General features: G+C 59.7%; 1 protein-coding gene across 1 annotated transcript in view; it reads right to left on the bottom strand.

Annotated features, from left to right (window-relative positions):
• Positions 1 to 19,334, bottom strand: part of VWA5B1 (von Willebrand factor A domain containing 5B1) — a 62,801-nt gene extending 43,467 nt beyond the window's left edge. The window contains exons 1-2 of the mRNA XM_089299228.1: positions 19,206 to 19,334; positions 1,496 to 1,660 (exon numbers count right to left, since the gene is read on the bottom strand). Coding sequence (XP_089155354.1) covers positions 1,496 to 1,634 — 139 coding nt within the window. The 5' untranslated portion in view covers positions 1,635 to 1,660; positions 19,206 to 19,334. The remainder of the gene's footprint in view (positions 1 to 1,495; positions 1,661 to 19,205) is intronic.
• Positions 19,335 to 20,878: the final 1,544 nt, after the last annotated feature.

Genomic DNA, 20,878 nt, shown 5'->3' on the forward strand with positions numbered 1-20,878 from the left:
GCCCAGTGCTTTTACATCTGCTCTCTCTATAGCCATACTCCAGCTTGGAGAACAAGTGCATCTCTTGCGGGCCGGAGTTGTGGTGCAGTGGGTTACGTCCCACTGGGGACACTTGCATCCCAGAATGGAGCACTGGTTCGAGTCCCGGCTGCTCTGCTTCTGACCCGGCTCCCTGCTGATGCGCCTGGGACCAAGGAAGATGGCCCAAGTATTTTGATCCCTGCTACCCACGTGGGAGACCCTGATGATGTTCTAGTCCCCTGACTTTGGCTTGGCCCAGCCCTGGCTGTTGTGACCATTTGGGGAGTGAACCAGCAGATGGAAGATCTCTCTCTCTCTCTGTCTCTCTCTCTTTCAAATAAATAAAACACAGCTCTTTTTTATTGTTTCAAGAAAACCAATTTGGAGTCAGTGCCTGGGGCACGGTCCAAGGGTCTGCGTCATCTCTTAGTAGCTTCTGGGTGATGCTGATGGCTCAGGAACCACATGGGGAGTATCGAGATCTTACCTGATCTGCTCTCCCAGGCAGGAACAGAACAACACTGGGCACGGTGAGCCCTCCCCAAACCCTGACTTCCTGGGTGAGCCTCAGCGAAATGGGCAGTTTGCTCCTTCTGCGTGGAAAGCCCGAGAGAGGGCTGTCTCCAGGCTGCGCAGTAACTTGGCCTCCGGGGGCCCCGGCGGGCCCCGTTTTCAGTTGCCCTCTCTAGCTTTGCTCGGAGCAGTGGGGCCGTCGGCCCTGCCTGGGTGATTTCAGAGATGAGTTTCTGGGCAGGTGCTTTCTGGCCGGGTCGGCCCCCGGAGCAGCCCTGGACCCAGCTTCCAGATCCCCAGGCGGGGATGTAGGTTGGTAACCAAAGAACAGGCATTTGATGGTTAGGAGGCCCCATCTCTGCAGACGAGCAGGGGTCCCTGGCCAGAACCAGCCTCACCGGCACCCTCTCGGCCACCTCCCCGTGGAAGGAGGGGTGCCTGACACAAAAACTCCTGGAGGCACCCATCCGCCTGTCCATCCATCCACATGCCTGCTTCCTGCACTGATGACTCACGGTCACAGCTGCTCACCGTCCACACCGCCCTCCCCCCTGCATTACCTCATCTGCCCCCACCACCCCCGGAGCCCAGACTGGCAGAGAGAGCATCCTGACCCTGAGAGGGACAGTGGCTTCCTCAAGACCACAGGAGCAAGAGCCACTCCTCGTGGACTGGCCACGCCCATTCTCTCCCGAGTCGCAGGCTCCCTGGACAAAGTGTGGGACATGTACCTCGTGGGATGGCCGGACAGATCAGACACTTGGCTGGGGCTGAGCCCAAACCTCTCCAGCTCCCATCCAGAGCCTTCCTGTGGTTAGCCGTGAGGCCTGCTGGGCAGAAGTGGAACCTTATTTACAGATGAGGCTCTGAGAGGTTGTTGACTTGCCATGTCAATCAGGTAACAAATGGCAGGACAGGGACTCTGGGGGGTGCCCAGGGAGCCCCCCCTCGGGGTTCTTACCTTGGAAGGGCTGAGACTCCAGGTTGCCATAGGTGAGGGAGGCGGTCAGGCCCAGGGCGTAGCCACTGACGAAGGAGGTGACGTCGGATGCCGTGAGGGGCAGGGCCGCTCCCGTGATGAGGTTCAGCAGGCCGGGCATCCCGCCGGCTACTCAGCCTTCAGAGCCTGCAGGAGACAGGAAAGGTGGGGGGTAGGGAGAGCCCCCTCACCTCTCCCCAGCCCAGTCTCCCCATTTTGGACCCGACAGGGGATTCCCCGAGGAATCACAGCATCATTCTCTTCATTTTTCCCAAGGGCTTCCCAGTGAATGACCTCATGAAAACCCCCAATCACGGGACAGGAGAAATGGCCAGTCTCTTTCTTCCCATTTCCCAGATAGAGAAACTGAGGCCGGAGGATAGGTGATCTGCTGAGATTCTCTCAACAGGTTGGGGCTAGAGCCCAAGCAGCCTCCCATCCAACCAGGAATTCTCCTCCCACCCCCACCACCGCTCCCGGCATGCAGGCCAGGAACCTGGGGTCACTCCTGGCACCTCTTCCTCCATACTCCACACCCAGTCCATTGCTAAAGATTTCTTTTGGGGTAAAAGATGCCCTTGGATTGTGCAGGTCTTCCCTGCTCTGCCGCCATGCCCGCCTGAGCCGTGGCTGCTAATTTGAATCCCCGCAGAGTCCATTCCCTACACCGTGGGCTGCACCAGCGCAACAATGCACAGATCCTACAGTCCTCACCCGCTCCCACCAGCCCCTTCCACCCACCGACAGCTTCCGGTTGCTTCCTGGACAGAGACCAGCCTCCACAACTATCACTGCCATGGTCCCATTCTTCAGCAGTGTCCGGCTCTCTCGTCCTTGGGACTTGCCACTCTCCCTGGGTGGCTCCACCCCGCCCCCCAACCCCCTTGTTCCGGTAGTGACGTCCTGCGCATGCGTCAGACCCCTGTGCGCCCCCCCCCCCCCCGCGCCATCTACAGGGCCAAGTTCACCTATGCTGCGCACTGCTGTCCACCTGTGCTAGTGCGCTGGGTTGTGAGAGGCCATTCTGCTATTGTCTGTCATCCCGAGGCGGGATGCCCTACGCGGGTGGCTGTGGGCCGTGGCTACCTCCGTGTCCCATTGTGCCCCTGTGCTGAATGAAGGAATGGGTGGCTTCACTCCCTCCAGCCCGAAGGCCTCCCCGGCCCTTCCCAGAACCACGCATGCGTGATTCGTCAGGCGCTGGTTAACGATGCTCTCAGGGTCCTGAGACCCACGCCAGCACCTTTCAGGGACGGAGTCGGGGTGGAAAGCCCATGAGGGCTGTGGGACCCAAGTCTTCGATGGGCTTCTCCCCGCCAGGCGGGAGCCTCCACCTGCTGGTAGCCTGGGGCCGTTTATTTGCAAGGCTGATCAATGAATGCCCATGACTCCATCCTTCCAAAAAAGAGGACTCATCCCCTCGGGTCCTCTTCCTGTCCCCTGACATCCTCCGGGCTCCCTGCACCTGCCAGGACTGCCGCATCCTTTTAATTATGTTCTCCCGGGTGGCTCCGGCCCAGACAGCTCTCGGCCGGGTTTATCTCCCATCAGGTGGAGTGACAGCTGAGATAAGAGCTAAGAGGAGGTGGCCGGCTTCCCAGCCGCCTTCTCTGGGGAGTTCTCAGGCTCTTTGGCCAGTGGAAGCCTGACTCCTCTCGGTGGGCTCAGAACGAGACGGCAGAGTTCCTTTTCCGACCCTCCATCCTGCTCTCTTGCTCCTCATCCCAGCTCATTCCCATCCGGAAAGCTGATTGGAGAACACAGTTAGGGAGCCAGCCCCGCTACGGTGGTGGGCTGGGACCTAGCTTGCATCCATGGAGGAGTGGAGTTTTGCCAGGGGCATCCGGTCCCAGCCAGTGATCCCCCATGGCCCTGCCCAGGGGTGGGGCTTGGGCTGGCGAGGGCTGATAGCCAGAGTTAGAGGTGGTTGCAGAGTTACCTTTAGGTGCCGTGCGACCTACTCGGTGCACATTTCCATCAGTTCTGCCAGTGCCGAGAAGCACCTGCTGTACCCCAGACCTGACCAGGCACTGCGCTGTGAGAATAAGCCCCACCCAGCCTCAGGGAGCAAAGAATCTGGCAGCGGAGGGAGTCTGGGATGGGGGAGGTAACAGGAGCCACCGATGGCGTTGACCGAACAAGGAAACGGGGCCAGACCCACGGAGCGGCTCCTTTAGTCTCCCCAAAATCTCATAGGGAAAGGACAGTTCTCTGCCCATGAGGGTGCCGAGGCCCCAGAAGGGGTGGGCTGGGCTGTGGGTATGAGTCTGGGGGTGGGGAGGACACATGGGGATAACGGTGGCTCCTGTGCTGTCCTCCTGGGAGGGGCACAGGACCGTCCCCACCACAGACTCCTACAGCAGCAAGCCACGCCCAGTCCTTCCTTCCGGCTCCACCCTAACCTGGGGGTCTGGGGACACAGGCAATGCTCAGGGACAGGGAGGAAGCCACCAGGGCCTCTTCCAGGTCAGCGTGCGAGAGCCAGGGTTTGGCCCGTGTGAGGGGCCGGACCATGTGTCCAGGTCGAGACTGTGGGTTTCCTTCTCCCCTTCCTTCCCCGGTCTGCTGCACGCCTGTCCCTACCCCCCACCCCAGAGATGCCGCACCTCGGGAACGGAAGGCACCTGAGGCCGAGGAGTGGGACCCAGGGGCCGGGAGTCCACGGGGAGGCCTGGGCTGGGCAGGAGAGGGGGTTTTTAAGAAGCGGTGTCCTGAGTTACAAGCTGCGTCCCCTGTCCCATTCACAAAGAGGCACACAGAGAGAGCGGAAGGACTTGGGCACTGGGCTGTGGCTCTGGGGTGAGACCTTGGGCTGACCCGGACGCTAAGAGCTCTGTGTGACGGGAGGAAGTGCCTGGAGTGGCCGTCAGATAGCAAGTCCAGTTCTCGATGGCCTAGAAGCGACAAACCCCAGTGACTGCTGTCCTTCTGGGCAGGACATTATTTGTATTGATGCCTGGCTCAATAAATATTTATGGAGCGAAATGAGTGAATGGAGGAATGTCAGCACATCCCAAGGACACCAGGCACCGGGGACACGGTGGGGACAAGGCAGATGTCACTGGAGAGGCAGATCGCAAAGCTGCAGCTCCAGAATCGGACCCTTTCTTGTCACCTCCTCGGTTGCCACTCCCACTCTGCAGTGTCTTTCCCATGGAACAGCTGGAGTGACCCTCTGGGGACAAGAATCTGGCTCCAGGCCTCCCACGCCTCCCCCTGCCAATGCCTGGATGACTCCACTCCAGGCCTTGTCCTGCCTCAACTCTCTCGCACTGGTGGTTCTCACTCCTGAGAATGCTCCTCCCCCGGGAGTCCCGTGCCCTGCTCTCTCACCCCTGTCTTTGCTCACGGGGCCTCCTGGCGACCCCTTCCTCCTTTAGTTAATGAATGAATGACTTTCTCCATAGCCAGTAACACCTACACGTAAAACAGAAGAAACTTCCTGTGTCTCCCGCCCGTCATCTGCCAGGATCCGCCCACAAGGATGGGGCCTGAGCCCTGTTTTTCTCACTGATAGACCCCAAGTGCCTGGAACTGTGTGTTGACCGACTGCAGGTTTGGCATCAGTGCAAAGGAGGGAGAGAGGTCCTCCAGCCACAGGGCAGCTCCTCGCAGAGGCTGTGGAGGTCAAGTGCGTGAGGCCCGCGTGTGTCAGTCACGGTCCCCGGTCTGCTCTTTCCCACCTGCACAGAGGTCCCGCCAGTGTTGCAGGAGACCCTCACGGCACAGGGGTGACTCTCGGGCTCTCGGGCTCCAGGCCCTGGGCTCACTCTGGCCATCCTCGCCTCTGTACACCTCCCCAGGTGCCTTCTGTAGCCCCTGCACCCCCTCCAGGAGGGGCCCTTCCTGTGGTCACCCCTGAGTCAGAGGTGGCAGGCCCGCCCTCCACAGCCCTGCTTCTTGGGGCGCAGGTGCCTGGGACCCCGCCTGCCCTCAGAGGCTTCGCCATCGCCATGCCCTGCTGATACCCACCCCTTGGCAAACACTCCGCACCTGGCTCATGGCGTCCTCTGTCCCCCAAGTGCTGCCACTGTCCTGGGTGACTTGTGCATCCGTGGGGCCACTGCCTCGACTCCCCCCTCGTTTATTCCTTGACCCTGGTGTGCTGGTGACCACAGCTTCCTCCCCAGGCTCAGGCTCCACATCTGCTCTCAGGCCTTGAACTTCAGCCCCATCCGTGACTGCCCACCCCCAAAACAACGCTCTTAAAATTGCATCCTCTCGGGGCCAGCGTTGCACCAGGAAAGGCTAAGCCCCCCGTTGCAGTGCCGGCATCCCATATGGGCTCTGGTTCAAGCCCCGGCTGCTCCACTTCCAATCCAGCTCCCTGCTAATGTGCCTGCCAAAAGCAGTAGAAGATGGTCCAAGTCCTTGGGCCCCTGCACCCATGTGGGAGACTTGGAAGAAGCTCCTGGCTCCTGGCTCCTGGCTTTGGATTGGCACAGCTCCAGCCATTGTGGCCATTTGGAGAGAGAACCAGCAGATGGAAGACCTCTTTCTCTCTGTCTTTTCCTCTCTCTCTCTCTGTAATTCTGCCTTCCAAAAAAATAAAACGTATTTAAAAAATAATAAAATAATGCAAAAAAAAACCTACCCTCCCACGCACCCCTGCCTCCTTCCCTTGCTTGTGTTTCCCTTCCTGCCTTCCGGATTCTCTGGCACAGTGGGCGTGTGGCTTCTCCTCTGTGCCGTGCCCCCCCCCCCGCCCCCCGCAGGCCGGGCACGGAGCACAGGCTCAATGATCTCACCCTGCTGGGGGGCTTTGCTGGTGCTGTTTGGCACCATCTCTCAGACAGATTCTCTTCCTGGTCTGTTCTGTGAAGGAGAGCACCAGGGCTCAGAGGAGAGGTCACTTGGTCAAGGCCACATGGCTGGATTCCAGCACCGGGCGGGGGCGGGGCTGGGGGTGCAGAGCCTGCGTGTTTCGCAGCGGTGAGGCTGTGCAGCCTCCTGCATTCGCTCTTCCCCGGCCTGGCCGCTTCTGCCCCAGTGTTCACTGGAAGTCCCCACGTCTGCTCACTGCTTTGTCACTCTCCCCTTACAGCTGCCCTGATCCCTAACCAGCCTGTGAGCCAGCCAGCTGCCTCCCTTCTGGTCCCCTCTGGCCATGAGCCTCCATTCCCCTGGGGTTAATGACTTCCCACGGCTTTGGTAAACGGGCAAGTCCAAGGCCTTGCCTGGCATTCAGGGCTCTCCTCACTGGACGCCCGTCTCGGGCCAGTGTCCCCTCCTGCCACGTCCTGCATACTCACTTCCCTCCCCCACACCCTGGCCAGGTCGGTGCTTTCCCACCCTGGAGCCTTTTGCTGGGATAACCAAGGGCCAAGGACCCGGATGGAAGTGACCCAGCTGCTCTGCCAGGCTCTGCCTCTTAGAGGTGGCATGGCCTTGAGCTAGCTGGTTAACCTCCTGTGCCCTGGCTCCCTCCATGCCCGCAGAGCGGAGACGTCCTGTGGCCACTCAATAACACCTCTGACTGTGGTTCTGACCTCAGTGCTGTGCTGGACTCTATTGGCCTGGAGCACCCCCAGTTCACAGTGGCCCCCGAAACCACATGGCAGCTGTGTCCCTCTGCCTGGGGAGTCAGTCCAGAGGCCTCTCACCCACGCCCGGGCCAGGCCCCCTGCCTAGATCAGGCTCCACCAAGACGGATGCCCCCCAGGCCCTGGCTGGGTGCAGACTGTCAGCCCCCGGAGTCTGGGCTCGCCAGCCTGTTCACTGACCTTGGGCTGGGGTCCTTCTCCTCCTCCTCATCTCCAGCCCCTCCGGGAAGCCTCACCTGCACACAGCCGCCCACACTGACGCCAACGTGGGTCAGAGTTGCGTTCCCAGGATCCCGTACGATTGTTCCAAGCTTCCAGAACTCTGGGGTTCCCACATTCTGGTCTCTTTACTCTCAACTTTCCTGCTCTGGCCACACTGGGTAACAAATCCTTGCTTCTGAGCCCACCCCACCCCACTTCCCCATGCTGCAGTCCGTCAAGACCTCCTGACAGGCCTGGTGTCTCCCCTCTGCCCTATTTCTCCTGGTGCTGCCGGCTGTGCTGGGAATGCCCCTCCCCGCCCTCTCTATACCCCCAAAGGAAATCAAGACCCAGCTCAGCTGCCACCACCTCCAGGAAGTCTCCTTGGGGGGTCCCTCACAGGCATGGTCACCACCTCTCGTATTTCCTGTCTCATTATCCACGTGTCGTGTGTCCGTTCAATGTAAATGGAGAATCTGTACACTGAGACAGACCTGGGGTATAGCAGTGAACAAGGCGGGCGAGGCCCTGCCCTCAGGCCTGGTGTCCTGTTTCCACCTGTCCCAACCAGGAGCTGTTGGCACTGAGAACGGAAGGCAAGAACTCTCTTTCTCAGCCCGCGACTAGGCCGTGCTCAGCAGTGAGCTGAGTGGATGAGTGGTGAGGACTCTGTTGAATGAATGAATGAACAAACAAATGGGCTGAAATGGATCGGGGCAGGCTAGGCCTCAACTGTGCGTTCATTTCAGGAATGTGACAGCACAGAACTCCAGGCCGCCAAAGCCCCTGGGACTCCCCCAGGGACGGCTGCAGTGTCCTTGGAGGGGGAGGGTTTGGGGAGCGGCTGGGCCGGAAGTCGCCCAGCTCGGCAGGGCTCGGTGTCCTCACACTGCCTGGGAGCCCTGGAGTCCAGCCAGGCGGATGTCTGGGACAGGCAGCCCCGGGAGCGGAGGCCGAGGTGCCCGAGACTTCCTGCGGAGAGGCCGGGTCCAGGCCTGCCGGAGACAGGAGGAGGTGCAGCCAAGTGTAGAAGCGCCCGTCTGGGAGGAAAAGATTCTCGCTGTATGAGACCGAGGCGGGGTGATTTAAACGCTTGTCACTGGGGCTGGCGGCAGGTGCACAGATCCTGTTCCCTGGGGCCCAGTGACTTTCTAGCATCTGAGCTTGTGCCCACAGAGGGTCCCCCAGAAACGAGCCCACAGGTAGCTGGGGAAAGTGGCCTCTCCTTATGCAGGTTCCGTTATACTCACCCTTCCGGGGGTGCACTGGAGGCGAAACCGCCCCCTGCCCCCTGCCTGAGCATGCCTGCGGCCCCCTGGGAAGGCACTGAGTGTGTTCTCTCTGCAGCTTCAAGCTTTGCCCATGTCTCCGGCCTGTCCTCCTGCCCGGCTGCTGAGGGGCCCAGGCGATGTCAGAGGAGAGCTCAAGTGATCGGGGCTCCAGCCTGCAGCTGGGGCCGCCTGGAGCTGCCCTCTTGCCCTGAGGCTCCCAGGGAACTCGGCCCCTGCCCCTCCTCCTACATCTCTCCACGGTGAGATGACAGTCGAGGCAGTGAATTTCTTTCCTTGGAGCCTGCTTCTCCTTTTCCTTATCCAACGCTTTGTTTCCGGGAGCATCTCTGAGACTCAGTTTTGTGGGGAGCAATCCGGACTGGACTGAGTTACTGGAATTAAGACTTATTCTATGCATCTGCTCTCCCACAATATGGCGCTGGGAGAGAAGTAAACAGCTTCCGCACAGCTGCCTCCAGTTCAACTAATAAACTGTAGGACTTGCTCCTGATTGGAGGAGAGCAGCGTACTCGGCGTGTGGGCAGCCGAGTTAGGATTGGCGGAGGAGGACTATAAAGGAGGAGAGAGACGGCATGCACTAGGAACATCTATGGGGAACATCTAAGGGAACCCGTGCAGCCCCCGAGAAAGCCGGCCGGCGGTGTGCCGCTCCCCTGCGGAAGTGGGGAATGCGGCCAGGGGGAACTGCCCTTCCACGGAGGTGGAAGGGACAGTAGCCAACCCGGGAAGAACCAGCAGCAAACCCGGGGAGGGCCGAGCAGACGAGAGAACAGCGCAGGGTCCTGTGTCGTTCCTCCACGAAGAGGGGGAGCGACATAATGGTGCCGTGACTCGGATATGAAGCCTAGGCAGGGTTTAGTGTCGTTCCCCCACGAAGACGGGGAGCAACAAGTTTTACCCTCTGTACAATGGGAAGTCATCCGAACAGAGAGGTGAATGGAGAGTGCATGCCCAGAGTGGCCTCAGAACGGGTCTCACGGGGCTCCTGGGTGCAGGCTGCCGGGACCTTGCTGGGGAGGGTGCCAGCTGTGTGCAGCCCGCTGACGGCTGACAGCAACGGGGAGGGCTTGGGGGAAGCTGCGTGCGGGGTTGCTGAGCCCCCAGCTGCCAGCCAGGTCCCAGGAGGTAGGACTGGAGGATTCTCAGGTTCGAACTCTCAGGACGGGCCCTGCCACCGAGGAGGCACCAGGCCGGGCAGTTTATGTGAATCGTCACACAGACTCCTCAGGACCCTGCCAGTGTGTTTTAGAAACAAAACAAAAACAGACGAGCTCAGCGAGCATCGAGAGGCTAAAAACCCTGCCCAAGGTCGCAGCTAGAAAGCTCTGGGACCTGAACTTGGCTTTCTCCTGCGGGGGTCCCGCTGTGGTTCCCCCAGCAAAGCCCACCTGCACAGAAGCGGCAGGAAAGCCTCATCCTTGGGACTCGCAGGTGCAACATGGGATTGTCTGCAGCAGAGATCAAAGCGAGCAGAGACGAGTGGGAGCCGGCAGCTGCCCAGCCCTCGCTCCGTGAACCTGCAGCCCCAGCCTGGAAGTCGGGCTCTGACAAGGACGAGTTCCCTCGCCTGGCCGAGCCTCGATTTTCTGAACTGTAGAAAGGGCACAGGAGTAGAGCCTCGCCCACGGATTACCACGATGCTGAAATGCAAGGTGAATGTCGCTCCCCCTCTTCGTGGAGGAACGACACAGGACCCTGCGCTGTTCTTTCGTCTGCTCGGCCCTCCCCGGGTTTGCTGCTGGTTCTTCCCGGGTTGGCTACTATCCCTTCCACCTCCGTGGAAGGGCAGTTCCCCCTGGCCGCATTCCCCACTTCCGCAGGGGAGCGGCACACCGCCGGCCGGCTCTCTGGGGGCTGCACGGGTTCCCTTAGATGTTCCCCATAGATGTTCCTGGTGCATGCCGTCTCTCTCCTCCTTTATAGTCCTCCTCCGCCAATCCCAACTCGGCTGAGTACGCTGCTCTCCAATCAGGAGCAAGTCCTACAGTTAATTGGTTGAACTGGAGGCAGCTGTGCGGAAGCTGTTTACTTCTCTCCCAGCGCCATATTGTGGGAGAGCAGATGCATAGAATAAGTCCTAATTCGAGCAACTTAGTCTAGTCCGGATTGCTCCCCACAGATCCCCCTTTCTTTTTATTTTTTGGCGTTGATACGCGCCTGTCTTCGGTGTCCCGCAGCACACACTCTGCTGTACTTGCTAGAGTTGCCACAGGCTCTTACAAGTCCTATCAATCAGGAAAACCGAATCCGGGTCCTCTCTTCGCCATTGTGTGGAGGTTTTTAGGCGCTGATGCGTGCCTGTGTTCGCTGCCCTGCAGCGCATGCTCTGCTCTGCTAGAACTGCCTGCAGGTGTTTACAAAACCTATCAGGCAAACCGAATCCAAGCCTTCTCATTGCCGTATTGTGGGGGAGACTTATTAGTGTTGGTTTGTGCCTATCTTCGGTGACCTGCAGCTCATACTCTGGTCGAGCTTTGCTGGCGCTTACCGCCTTAAATCAGGCAGACCGAATCCAAGCCTCCTAATTGGCATGTTGAGGGGAGGCCTTATTTTTCTCTATTTCTCTATCTCCGGGCATTTCCATTTCTCCCATTTTACTTCTGTCTGCCAACATTCCTATTTCTCTTTTACTTCTAAACTTCTGTTTCTCTTATCCCCGCAGCTTTCCGGCACCTCGCCCCGCCGGCGGGTTCCCGGCTCTGCGCCGCTTCAGCCCGCGCGCCTCTCTCATCTGCGCAGCTTCCCGGCTTTGCGCGGCTTGGCTTTGCGCGCTCCGCGGTCTCCACGCTTAACCCTTTCGCGTCTGAACCACGGCCTACGCCAGCGTTCCCTATCTATTCACGCCCCGTGCTCTCTCTGCACGCGGCGGCTTCCGCGAGTAACACAGCGTAGCTTGCGTCTCCGCCACTAGGATTCAATCTAAGTTCCCCGGGCTAGCCTGGCGAATTCAACCCAGCGTACGTCTCCGCCCCACGGTTTGGCTTCCCGTCCTTTGCTCCCCGGGCTAATCAGACGGATCCCAATCTGGCTTGCGTCTCAGCTTCTAGTTTCAACTTTTCGCCCCCTATTCCCGGGCTAACTTGAGAACCTCAAAGTGGCTTTCGTTTCCGCCTCGGCCTGCCCCCCGCGGCTTCAATTTCCCTAACATTTTTCTCTACCCGGTATGTTTCCCCAAGTTTTCTTCCAACAATATTCCTCCCTCATTTCTCCTGGCCTCTCCCCACAGTCCGCGTCCGAGTCTGTTTGTTCTAGCTTTCACTTTCGCTTTCGACCTTAGAGATTTCTCCCAGCTTCCCCCCGTAGTCCGTATCCGAATCTATGCCTAGGCTTTCAATAGCTTCTTCCGGCTCCTTTTTCGTCCGGCTTTTCCCTAGGCTGTTTGCTAGTCTCTCTCTCCGGTATTTTCCCAGTTCTTCCCGTTTCTTCCCTCCTAAGTTTTTTATCCGTCCTAGGTTTCCTATCCGAGTCACGTTTCTTCCCTCCTAAGTTTTCTATCCGTCCTAGGTTTCCTATCCGAGCTAGGTTTCCTATCCGAGTCACGGCACCATTATGTCGCTCCCCCTCTTCGTGGAGGAACGACACAGGACCCTGCGCTGTTCTTTCGTCTGCTCGGCCCTCCCCGGGTTTGCTGCTGGTTCTTCCCGGGTTGGCTACTATCCCTTCCACCTCCGTGGAAGGGCAGTTCCCCCTGGCCGCATTCCCCACTTCCGCAGGGGAGCGGCACACCGCCGGCCGGCTCTCTGGGGGCTGCACGGGTTCCCTTAGATGTTCCCCATAGATGTTCCTGGTGCATGCCGTCTCTCTCCTCCTTTATAGTCCTCCTCCGCCAATCCCAACTCGGCTGAGTACGCTGCTCTCCAATCAGGAGCAAGTCCTACAGTTAATTGGTTGAACTGGAGGCAGCTGTGCGGAAGCTGTTTACTTCTCTCCCAGCGCCATATTGTGGGAGAGCAGATGCATAGAATAAGTCCTAATTCGAGCAACTTAGTCTAGTCCGGATTGCTCCCCACAGGTGAAGGCGTTGGATGTGTGAAGCCCCGCGCTCAGGGCCTGGCTGGCTTGCACAGGGAGCGGGTGACTTCGTTCTGTGTAGGGGGAGGCGAGATGAAGGGGTGGAGCTGGTGGAGGCCAGACCTGCTGGGACTCCACCCACTGCGCATGTGGTGTTCTGGCTTGTGAGGAATCACAAGAAGCAAGACATTTTAGAGAAGTCCTCAGATCATAGCTAGGGAGGGAGCTTGTAGCCCTGGGGACCAGCTCGCGCTTTCGAATTCCCCACTGAGTCATCAGTGTGGTACGCAGGCGCCTCCAGTGCTTACCCCAGTGCTTATCAAAGCACTTGCGCACCGAGAATGAATTGGAGCTGTAGGAGTAGGGGCAAGATAAAGATTATTATCCCCGGGCCGGCGCCGCAGCTCACTAGGCTAATCCTCCGCCTAGCGGCGCCAGCACACCGGGTTCTAGTCCCGGTCGGGGCGCTGGATTCTGTCCTGGTTGCCCCTCTTCCAGGCCAGCTCTCTGCTGTGGCCAGGGAGTGCAGTGGAGGATGGCCCAAGTGCTTGGGCCCTGAACCCCATGGGAGACCAGGAAAAGCACCTGGCTCCTGGCTCCTGGCTCCTGCCATCGGATCAGCGCGGTGCGCCGGCCACAGCGCGCCGGCCGCGGCGGCCATTGGAGGGTGAACCAACGGCAAAGGAAGACCTTTCTCTCTGTCTCTCTCTCTCACTGTCCACTCTGCCTGTCAAACAATAAAAAAATTAAAAAAAAAAGATTATTATCCCCATTTCAAAGGTCAGGAGACTGAGACACAGAGGAGAGAAAACATGGGGAGACTGGAGCTCCCAGAGCTGAGCTTTGTTAGTACGAAGTCGCAGCTTGCGAGGCTGAGGCTCGGGGAGGTCAGAGCCACTCTGCTGGCCTCGGGGTGTCTCTCTCGGCTGGTCAGGGCTGAGTGCTCGCGGCCGGAGCCTGGACTGAGATCCCTGGACAGCCTCCGCCTGCCCTGCTCCCTGCTGGGATTCTGCTGATGGCTCTGGCGCCCTCTCCTCGGAGATCTGCACGCGCAGTGTTTGTGCTGTTGGCAGTTCTTCCCCGGGCACGTGGTGGACTTCGGGTCCCGCCCCATTGGAGGCCCAGACAGATGTCCCGAGTCAGTCGTGACGTGTGGAAGAAAAGTGTGTCCTGTCTGGGCCAGGGCGTGCCTGGGCACGTGGCATTCCCTGCCACAGTATCACAAAGGCAGGTGCCCTGAGCAGTGGCAGCGTCACGTGCAGGAATGAACACGCGATCACTTTTTGCTGAGGTGCAACCTAACCTAGCATTGGTTCTGACGGTTTGGTCTCTGAGCCAAGATGGTGGTTCCAGGGACAGAAGCCACAACACTGGGAAGGGATAAGAGGTGGGGGAGGGGAGGTGGGCCAGCGTCCCCCAGAGAACAAGCTCCACACAGGCAGAGGATTCTGTGTATTCGGTTGATAGCTGTATCCCCCATGCCTGGAGGAGCACCTGGCAATCAGCAGGTGCACATTAAAAATGTCGGCTAAGTGGAGTGACCTGAGGTGAGGCAAGCCGTGCAGAAGCTGGAGACCTGAGAGGTTAAAGTGCATGATGAGGGCGGTGCCATGGCGCAGCTTGATAAACCGCCGCCTGCAGAGATGACATCCCCTATGGACGCCGGTTCGAGTCCCGGCTGCTCCACTTCCCATTCAGCTTCCTAATGAGTCTGGGAAAGCAGCAGAGGATGGCCCAAGTGGGATGGTACCCATGTGGGAGACCTGGAAGAAGCTCCTGGCACCTGGTTCCAGCCATTGTGTCCATTTTGGGGAGTGGCCAGCAGATGGAAGATCTCCCTCCCTCCTCTCTCTCTCTCTCTCTTGCTGTAACCCTGCCTCTCAAATACATACACATATATTTTTAAAGAGTGCGTGATTCTGGAAGGGGCTCCCTAGTCTTACACTCATTCATTCATCCCTAAACCTTGCCGACATTAAACACAGCCTGTGGGAATTCCCCATTTTGGACCCACAAAAGGACCCTCCAAGTGGATCCACTTAAAACAAGGACCAGGCTTTCACAGGCAAGAAAGTTTCTCAGCTGGGATATTCTTTGTAAAAATGAAACTAAAAATATGAAATCAGGGTCTCACGTGGAGCCCAGATGAGATGAGACCTGCCACCACGTGCTGAATTTTTCAACGAACAAGGAATGCTGGGAGGCTTGATTAGGCCCGGGCACCTCGTGCTTCTGAATGAAGTGACGGATTGGCAACGCGCGGACATTTTATCGTTGCACTTTTTTTCCGCTGGCACAGCGTAAGGAGTCAGTGCCTCCTGTCCTGAACTCACCAGTTCTCCATCTATCATTCACCGGCCTAACTCGTTCGTTGGTGACTTTGGGATTAGAAGACCCTCCTGATGGCCCAAGTGCTTGGGCCCTGCACCCGCATGGGAGACCAGGAGAAGCACCTGGCTCCCGGCTTTGGATCAGTGCGGTGCGCCGGCCGCAGCAGCCATTGGAGGGTAAACCAATGGTAAAGGAAGACCTTTCTCTCTGTCTCTCTCTCTCACTGTCCACTCTGCCTGTCAAATAAAATAAAATAATAAAATAAAATAAAATAAAAAGAAGACCCTCCTACACCCCCTTTGATTGGCCTCATTCAGTCCCACAATTTTCCCCAGGTTTCCTCGGCTCTGTGCGACCCTGTGCTTTGGCAGGGTCAGCTGCCCGAGCTCCTCAACTGCCACGGAGCTGCCAATGGGGACGCCCGGGGACGGGCGGGATTGACACCGACCTTGAGCAAGGCCAGAGGTGCAAGCACGCACTTCTCTGAGTCATCAGTCCCTTTAATGTTCTTCCATTACGGTGACCTTTATAAGAGCTGTGCCTCCTGTGTGTGTGGCGGGCGGAGGGGGGGCTCAGGGATGAAGAGGCAGGCTCCTGCGTGGGGGCTGCCCCGTGCTAAAGCCAGGGAGACCCAGCCCTGCCCTCCAGCGGCTCCCACCCAGGCCCTGTGCCAGGCTGTGCTGGGATCACCTGCTCCGGCTGCCTCCAGAGTGAGGAACGTGCGAGGGCCGCCTTGCCCTGGGCCCAGCAGCCCGGCCAGCAGAGGAGGGCAGAAGAACCGCCTCTGCTCTGAGACCCCCACTTTCGGAGCACTCACTGCCACGACTTTCACACTGGGGCCCAGGATCCCTGCAGACCCTTCGGTGCCCCAGTGAGGATTCGAGAGGCGAAACCGCAACTTCTCAGGCTCATGTTTGCCTCCCTGAGGTTCGTGCTGCCCGGGGGCTGCTTCAGGACCCCCAGCAGCCCTAACGAAGCTCGACTGCCCCCGCCCCCTTTCCGCTTCCGCACTCTGCCCCGTGTCGCCCTTCCGGCCTACGCTGGGCTCCAGACAAGCCCGCGTGTTCCCTGTGAGTCCCAGCTCCAGCCCTGCTGGCGTTTCTCTCAATCCACCTCTGCTCCCAAACCCACTGAGCTTGCTGGGCCATTTCAACGTGCACCTCCTCCATGAAGCCTCTCCTGGTTGTCCCTCTGAGACCCTGGGGATTCATTCACCCTCAGCTGCGTGCCACTCTGACGATCGCCCTCCAGGGAGCGGTCTGTCTCTTCCAGCTGCGGTGCAGCGCCCAGCGGGCAGCGCAGACTCAGGCTGTGCTGGGTGAATCCATCCCCACTTAGCTGCGTTGCTGACGGAACGGCTCAGCCATTTGCTATGCGGTCTCAAATTCGGCTCTCTGAATTCCCATCTGTACAGCTCCTCATCTGTACAGCGGGGGTTCAATCAAACCCCGGGGGCTGGGACCTGCTGAGGGCACGACCAGGCAGAGAAGACAGCAGGTGCTGGCCCCCCCACCCCTCTGTCGGCCTGCTCTGACTGTTGCTTTTGCAGGCTCACTCTCAGGTCAGGATGGAGCGAGGTAAGTGTCTCGCTGGGAGCTCTCAGACCAGCACCCCTCACGGAGCAGGCCACCAGAGCTTGGCTGCTTGGTCACTCCGGATTCCCACTGGAGGCCGCCAGCTCCTTGAGGACAGAGACCCAGCACCCAGCACAGCACCCCGCGTAAAGTGGCTCCCCGAGACCCACGGTTTTCCAACCTTTCCGTGTCTCCAGCCTAGCTTGTCCATCCATTCCAGGCACAGGCTTGGCAACAGCTGACCCCACCCTCCGGCCCCTCCCAACACTGCCCGGGATTCACCACCCCCCCTCCCCCCCGCCCCGGCGTGCCCGAAACCTGTTCAGGGTCTGCAAAAAGCAGCATCCAACCATTGCTTCCTCTGAGTCTCCACTCCAACACCACCTCTTTCAGAAAGCCTTCCCCGCTGCACACTAAACACCCGTGACCCGCACCCATCCCGTCCTTAAGGAATCCAGGAACCCAGGGGCTGTCACGTGTGTGCTGTGCCACTGGAGGAAGGGCCCAGGAGAGCGCCAGCAGGAAGATCTTCCTGGGGAGACTCGTGAGTGGTGGAAGGGCTCGTGTGCCCTTGGAACGTGGAGCCCAGGGAGGCCACGGACCCCTCTGGGCTGCTCCCCGTCCCCCCGGGATGTCCATTGACTTCTTGTTTATGGGGACCCTCTGCCCAGCATTGCTCAAGTCCCTCTTCCTGTCTGGCTGGCACGGGGGGTGGGGGGTGTTGCCTGTGGGACCAGGAGAAACGGAAGTCTGCTTGGCTGGGCTGTTGGCCACTGGAGATGGCCTCTCAACAGGTGCTGAGAGAGACCCAACCCTCAGCAGAGGCGACAACTTGAACCTGAGCAGGAGCCCAAGGCCAGGGCACTGGGCCGCTGGAAGCCTCTTTCCCGCCCCTTTCTGCCTGAAGGCGTCTCTGCCCACTGCAGAGCTGGCCTCCTGGGGAGCTGAGAGAGGCCAGCAGCAAAGGCACTGGCTGGGAGCGCAGTGAGGAGGAAGAGGAGGGCAGAGAGCCTTCCCTGGGGCCAGCGTGGCCAGGTTGGTTGTGGGGGTGGGGAGTTTCCCGGTGGGTGTCCCAGCCCCTCTGCACAGGGTTCCTGTGTCATCATCTCGGTGGGTCCCCATCTCCTGCTGTCCTCCCACCCACCAGGGCTCCGTCACCAGCAGTCCAGTGACAGTGGTTGGAGTCCTTCTGGGAGCATCACCCTGCCCAGATACGAAGCTGATGGTCACCCAAGCCCCCCAACTCTTAAAACCAGAGCTGGGTGAGCTACTCAGAGTCCAGCACCCCCATGCCAGGAGCCTTGACCCGTGTTTTCTGGTGCCAATAAAACATGGGGACTGCAGGCCACCCACCGGGCCTGTCCAGGGCCCTGGATGCTCACCAGGGCCGAGGCTGCCTTGGAGGTGGCCCAGCACCGTCCCTGGAGACACCTGCTCCCACGGCTGGGTGACGAGGACACTGCAGCCACACGGCGAGGCCAGGGAGATTCTCTCTGCTCAGGTTCAACCCCCACTCCTCAGCATGCAGGTGCACATCCCTACGCTCCCGCATCCCCTCGCCCAGGGGATCACTCAGAAGCACCCACAACTTGAAAGCCCCCTTCCCATACGCAGGCCACTGTGTCCTTCCCAGCTCATCACAACACACACACGCACATGGCACAGGAGCCTGAGCCCCCGCCCACCCCAGCATCCAGGCGGTCTCGCGCCCTCTGCCTGGAGCAGGGGGACTGGACCTCATCCAGGGCTCCTCCAGCCTCTGCCTGGCCCCAGCAGCCTGGTGGGTTCAGACTGCGAACCCGAGAACTGGAGGAGCAAGAGCAGAAATCTTGGGGAGGGATGGAGAAAGGAAAGAAGGGAGGGAGGGAGGGGAGAGAGAGAGAGAGAGAAGCGCACAGGGGCAGGAAGAGGCAGGCAGGTGCCTGTAGCTCTTTAGAGCGGGGAGGGGAAGGGGGAGAGGGGGAGGTCCTCCCCCAGCCTCCGGCTGCCGCGAGCGGTGAGCGTCAGAGTGGAAGTGTTGGGGCTGCCGCAGGAGATGTTATGACGGGACTTCCAGCGGGGGCTGACGTGTCAGCAGCTCCCACTGCTGCTGCAGAGTCCCTCTCCCCCAGCCCCCTCCCCCCCTCCCTGAGGACCCCCTTACCTTGCAGGAGCCCAGGGGTGGGGGTGGGGATCAGGGAAGGGCGTGCGCTCAGCCCGCACTTTGGGGACCGTCACACGCAGCTGGCCAGCGGCAGCGGCAGCACCTGGAGGGCAGCCCAGCAGCCAGAGGTGGGCACAGCCTGCAGCGTGCTCCTGCCGCCCCAGGAAGCTGGGGGACGGTGGCGGGGGCTGGGAGACGGTGCACCCAGGTGGCCAGCATGGGAGGCTGGGAGAAGGAGGGAGGCAGAGGTGGAGAGACGCAGGCAGAAGGAGATGTACAGAGAGCCACACACAGAAGACAGACAGACAAATAGACCCGCCGAGAGACAAGGGAGGGAACAGGCAGGGAAGCAGAGGGAGGCGGGAGAGAGAGGGAGGGAGAGAGAGAGAACGACTGGAGGAGCAACATGTGGTCTGGCTTTCACGTTTAATGCCAGGGCACCCTGAGCCCCTCCCGAGAGAGTGTCTGTACCCGCTGTGACACACACTTCTGCACAGGGGCACACACACTCCCTACAGACACATGTGCACCCCCATCCTCCCCTCCCCAGGCCCAGCTGCCAGCCCCTCCCCCTCCCCAAGCTTGCCCAGCCCTTACCGAGCCCCGGAAGCCACAGGTGTCTGGGCAAGCATGCCCTCTCTCCGCAGCCCGCTGGCCGCCTCCCAGCGCTCTGAGCGGAGCTCCAGGGCCCTCGCCCAGCACCGCTGCCCTGGCAGCCGGCTTGACCAATGCCCACATTGCAATGGCTGTTTAGGTGGCCTGCAGGAAGCAGAGCCATTTGTTTTGTCAGAGCGTAACCATGACAGCTGCCTTCCCCACCTCTCGCCCTTCCCCGCCCCCCTCCCCTTCCCCTGAGCACCGGAGAAGGCAGGAGGCCACTTAGCAGCCTCTGAATTCCAGCCTGGGCTGATGGAAAGGGCTGGACCTGCGGGCAGCTCCTCCCTGAGGAATGGGCTGTCTCCAGGAGCTCCAGCCCTGTGCCGGGCCTGGGGGTCCTGTCCCTGGGAGCTGACCCCTCCAGGTCCCCCCGTGCCCCAGTGAGACCATTCGTGAGCCAAGTGTTATGCACTGTCAATCTGTGTCCCCCTGTGGTCATGGGCAGGGTACTGGCCAAGGCCTTTGGCTCCTGTGCCTGTCCAGGCTTAGGGTCCCAAGCCATCACCTGCTGCCCCTGGCCATGGCCAAGACACATTTCTAGGTTTTAGGCACAGCTCCTGGAATCTGAGCAGGAAGGGGCTTATCACAGTCAGGAAGCCGAGTGGGACTGTGCTACCTACACCGGAAGCCTGGAGCTGAAGACAGACGCCTAGAGAGACCACACACCTCCACGGCTCATTTAATCCTTTCCCTGAAAGAGCACTGTAAGCAGAGGGGCTTCTCCCCAGTGTTAGAGAGAAATTGAGCTTCATACAGGTGGAATGCCAGGCCCAACGCACGTGGGCAGGGAGCAACAGGGCAGGCATCAAACTCACACCCGCCAGATTCCAGCGCTGGGGACTTCCTCAGCTCTCGGCGTCAGAGCTGTCACTGTGTGCCCGGCGCTGCACACAGACCTGGAAGTGCCTGCTCACTGGACGCTATGTCTAGTTCACACATGAGTTCAGAGGGGTGATGTGACGTGCCTCAGGCCACATAGCAAGTCCAAGAGCAAAAAACCCAGGTCTGTCTAAGTCTCAACTCTGTCTCCTATACCTCCCTCCAGTCTACACCCAGGACGGGTGATCTGCCTCTTATACCTCCCTCCAGTCTACACCCAGGATGGGTGATCTGCCTGTTTTCCAGGCTTTCTCCCTACAGAAGGCAGAGTCAGGGGTTGCAGTAAGGGTGGGAGACAGACGTGGTGGGTTCTGGGAGCAGAGCTGTCGGGCAGGGTCCGAGGACTTCCTACTGGGGAGATGCACAAACCAAGGATTTGAATGTCAGGGAGTCGCCCCTTACCCGAGGAGTGTTAAATCCCCCACCTTCCTTAAATGGGGTGCCTGAAGCCAGCCGCAAGGGGAGCCCCAGCCAAGAAGTGGGGGGAATGGTGGGGGTTTGTGTGGGGGTTGGTGAGGAAGGGGAACCATGGGGGTGAATAATCTCGTGTTCAGCTCCTTTACCTGCTGGGTGTGGGACCAGCCTCAAAGAGAAACAAAGCCACGGTCATCGACAGAGGAGAAGGAGGCAGTCTGGGGATGGTGAGGGCTAATGCAGGCACAAGGCCAAGGTCACTTCAGTTCAGTGTTGACCCTGCCCTCAACCAGCCAGAGCTTGGAGACAGTAAGGAGGAG

Source organism: Oryctolagus cuniculus, chromosome 7 (assembly GCF_051225735.1).
Source record: "Oryctolagus cuniculus isolate XC-2025 breed Fujian yellow rabbit chromosome 7, ASM5122573v1, whole genome shotgun sequence".
NCBI classification, from domain to species: domain Eukaryota; kingdom Metazoa; phylum Chordata; class Mammalia; order Lagomorpha; family Leporidae; genus Oryctolagus; species Oryctolagus cuniculus.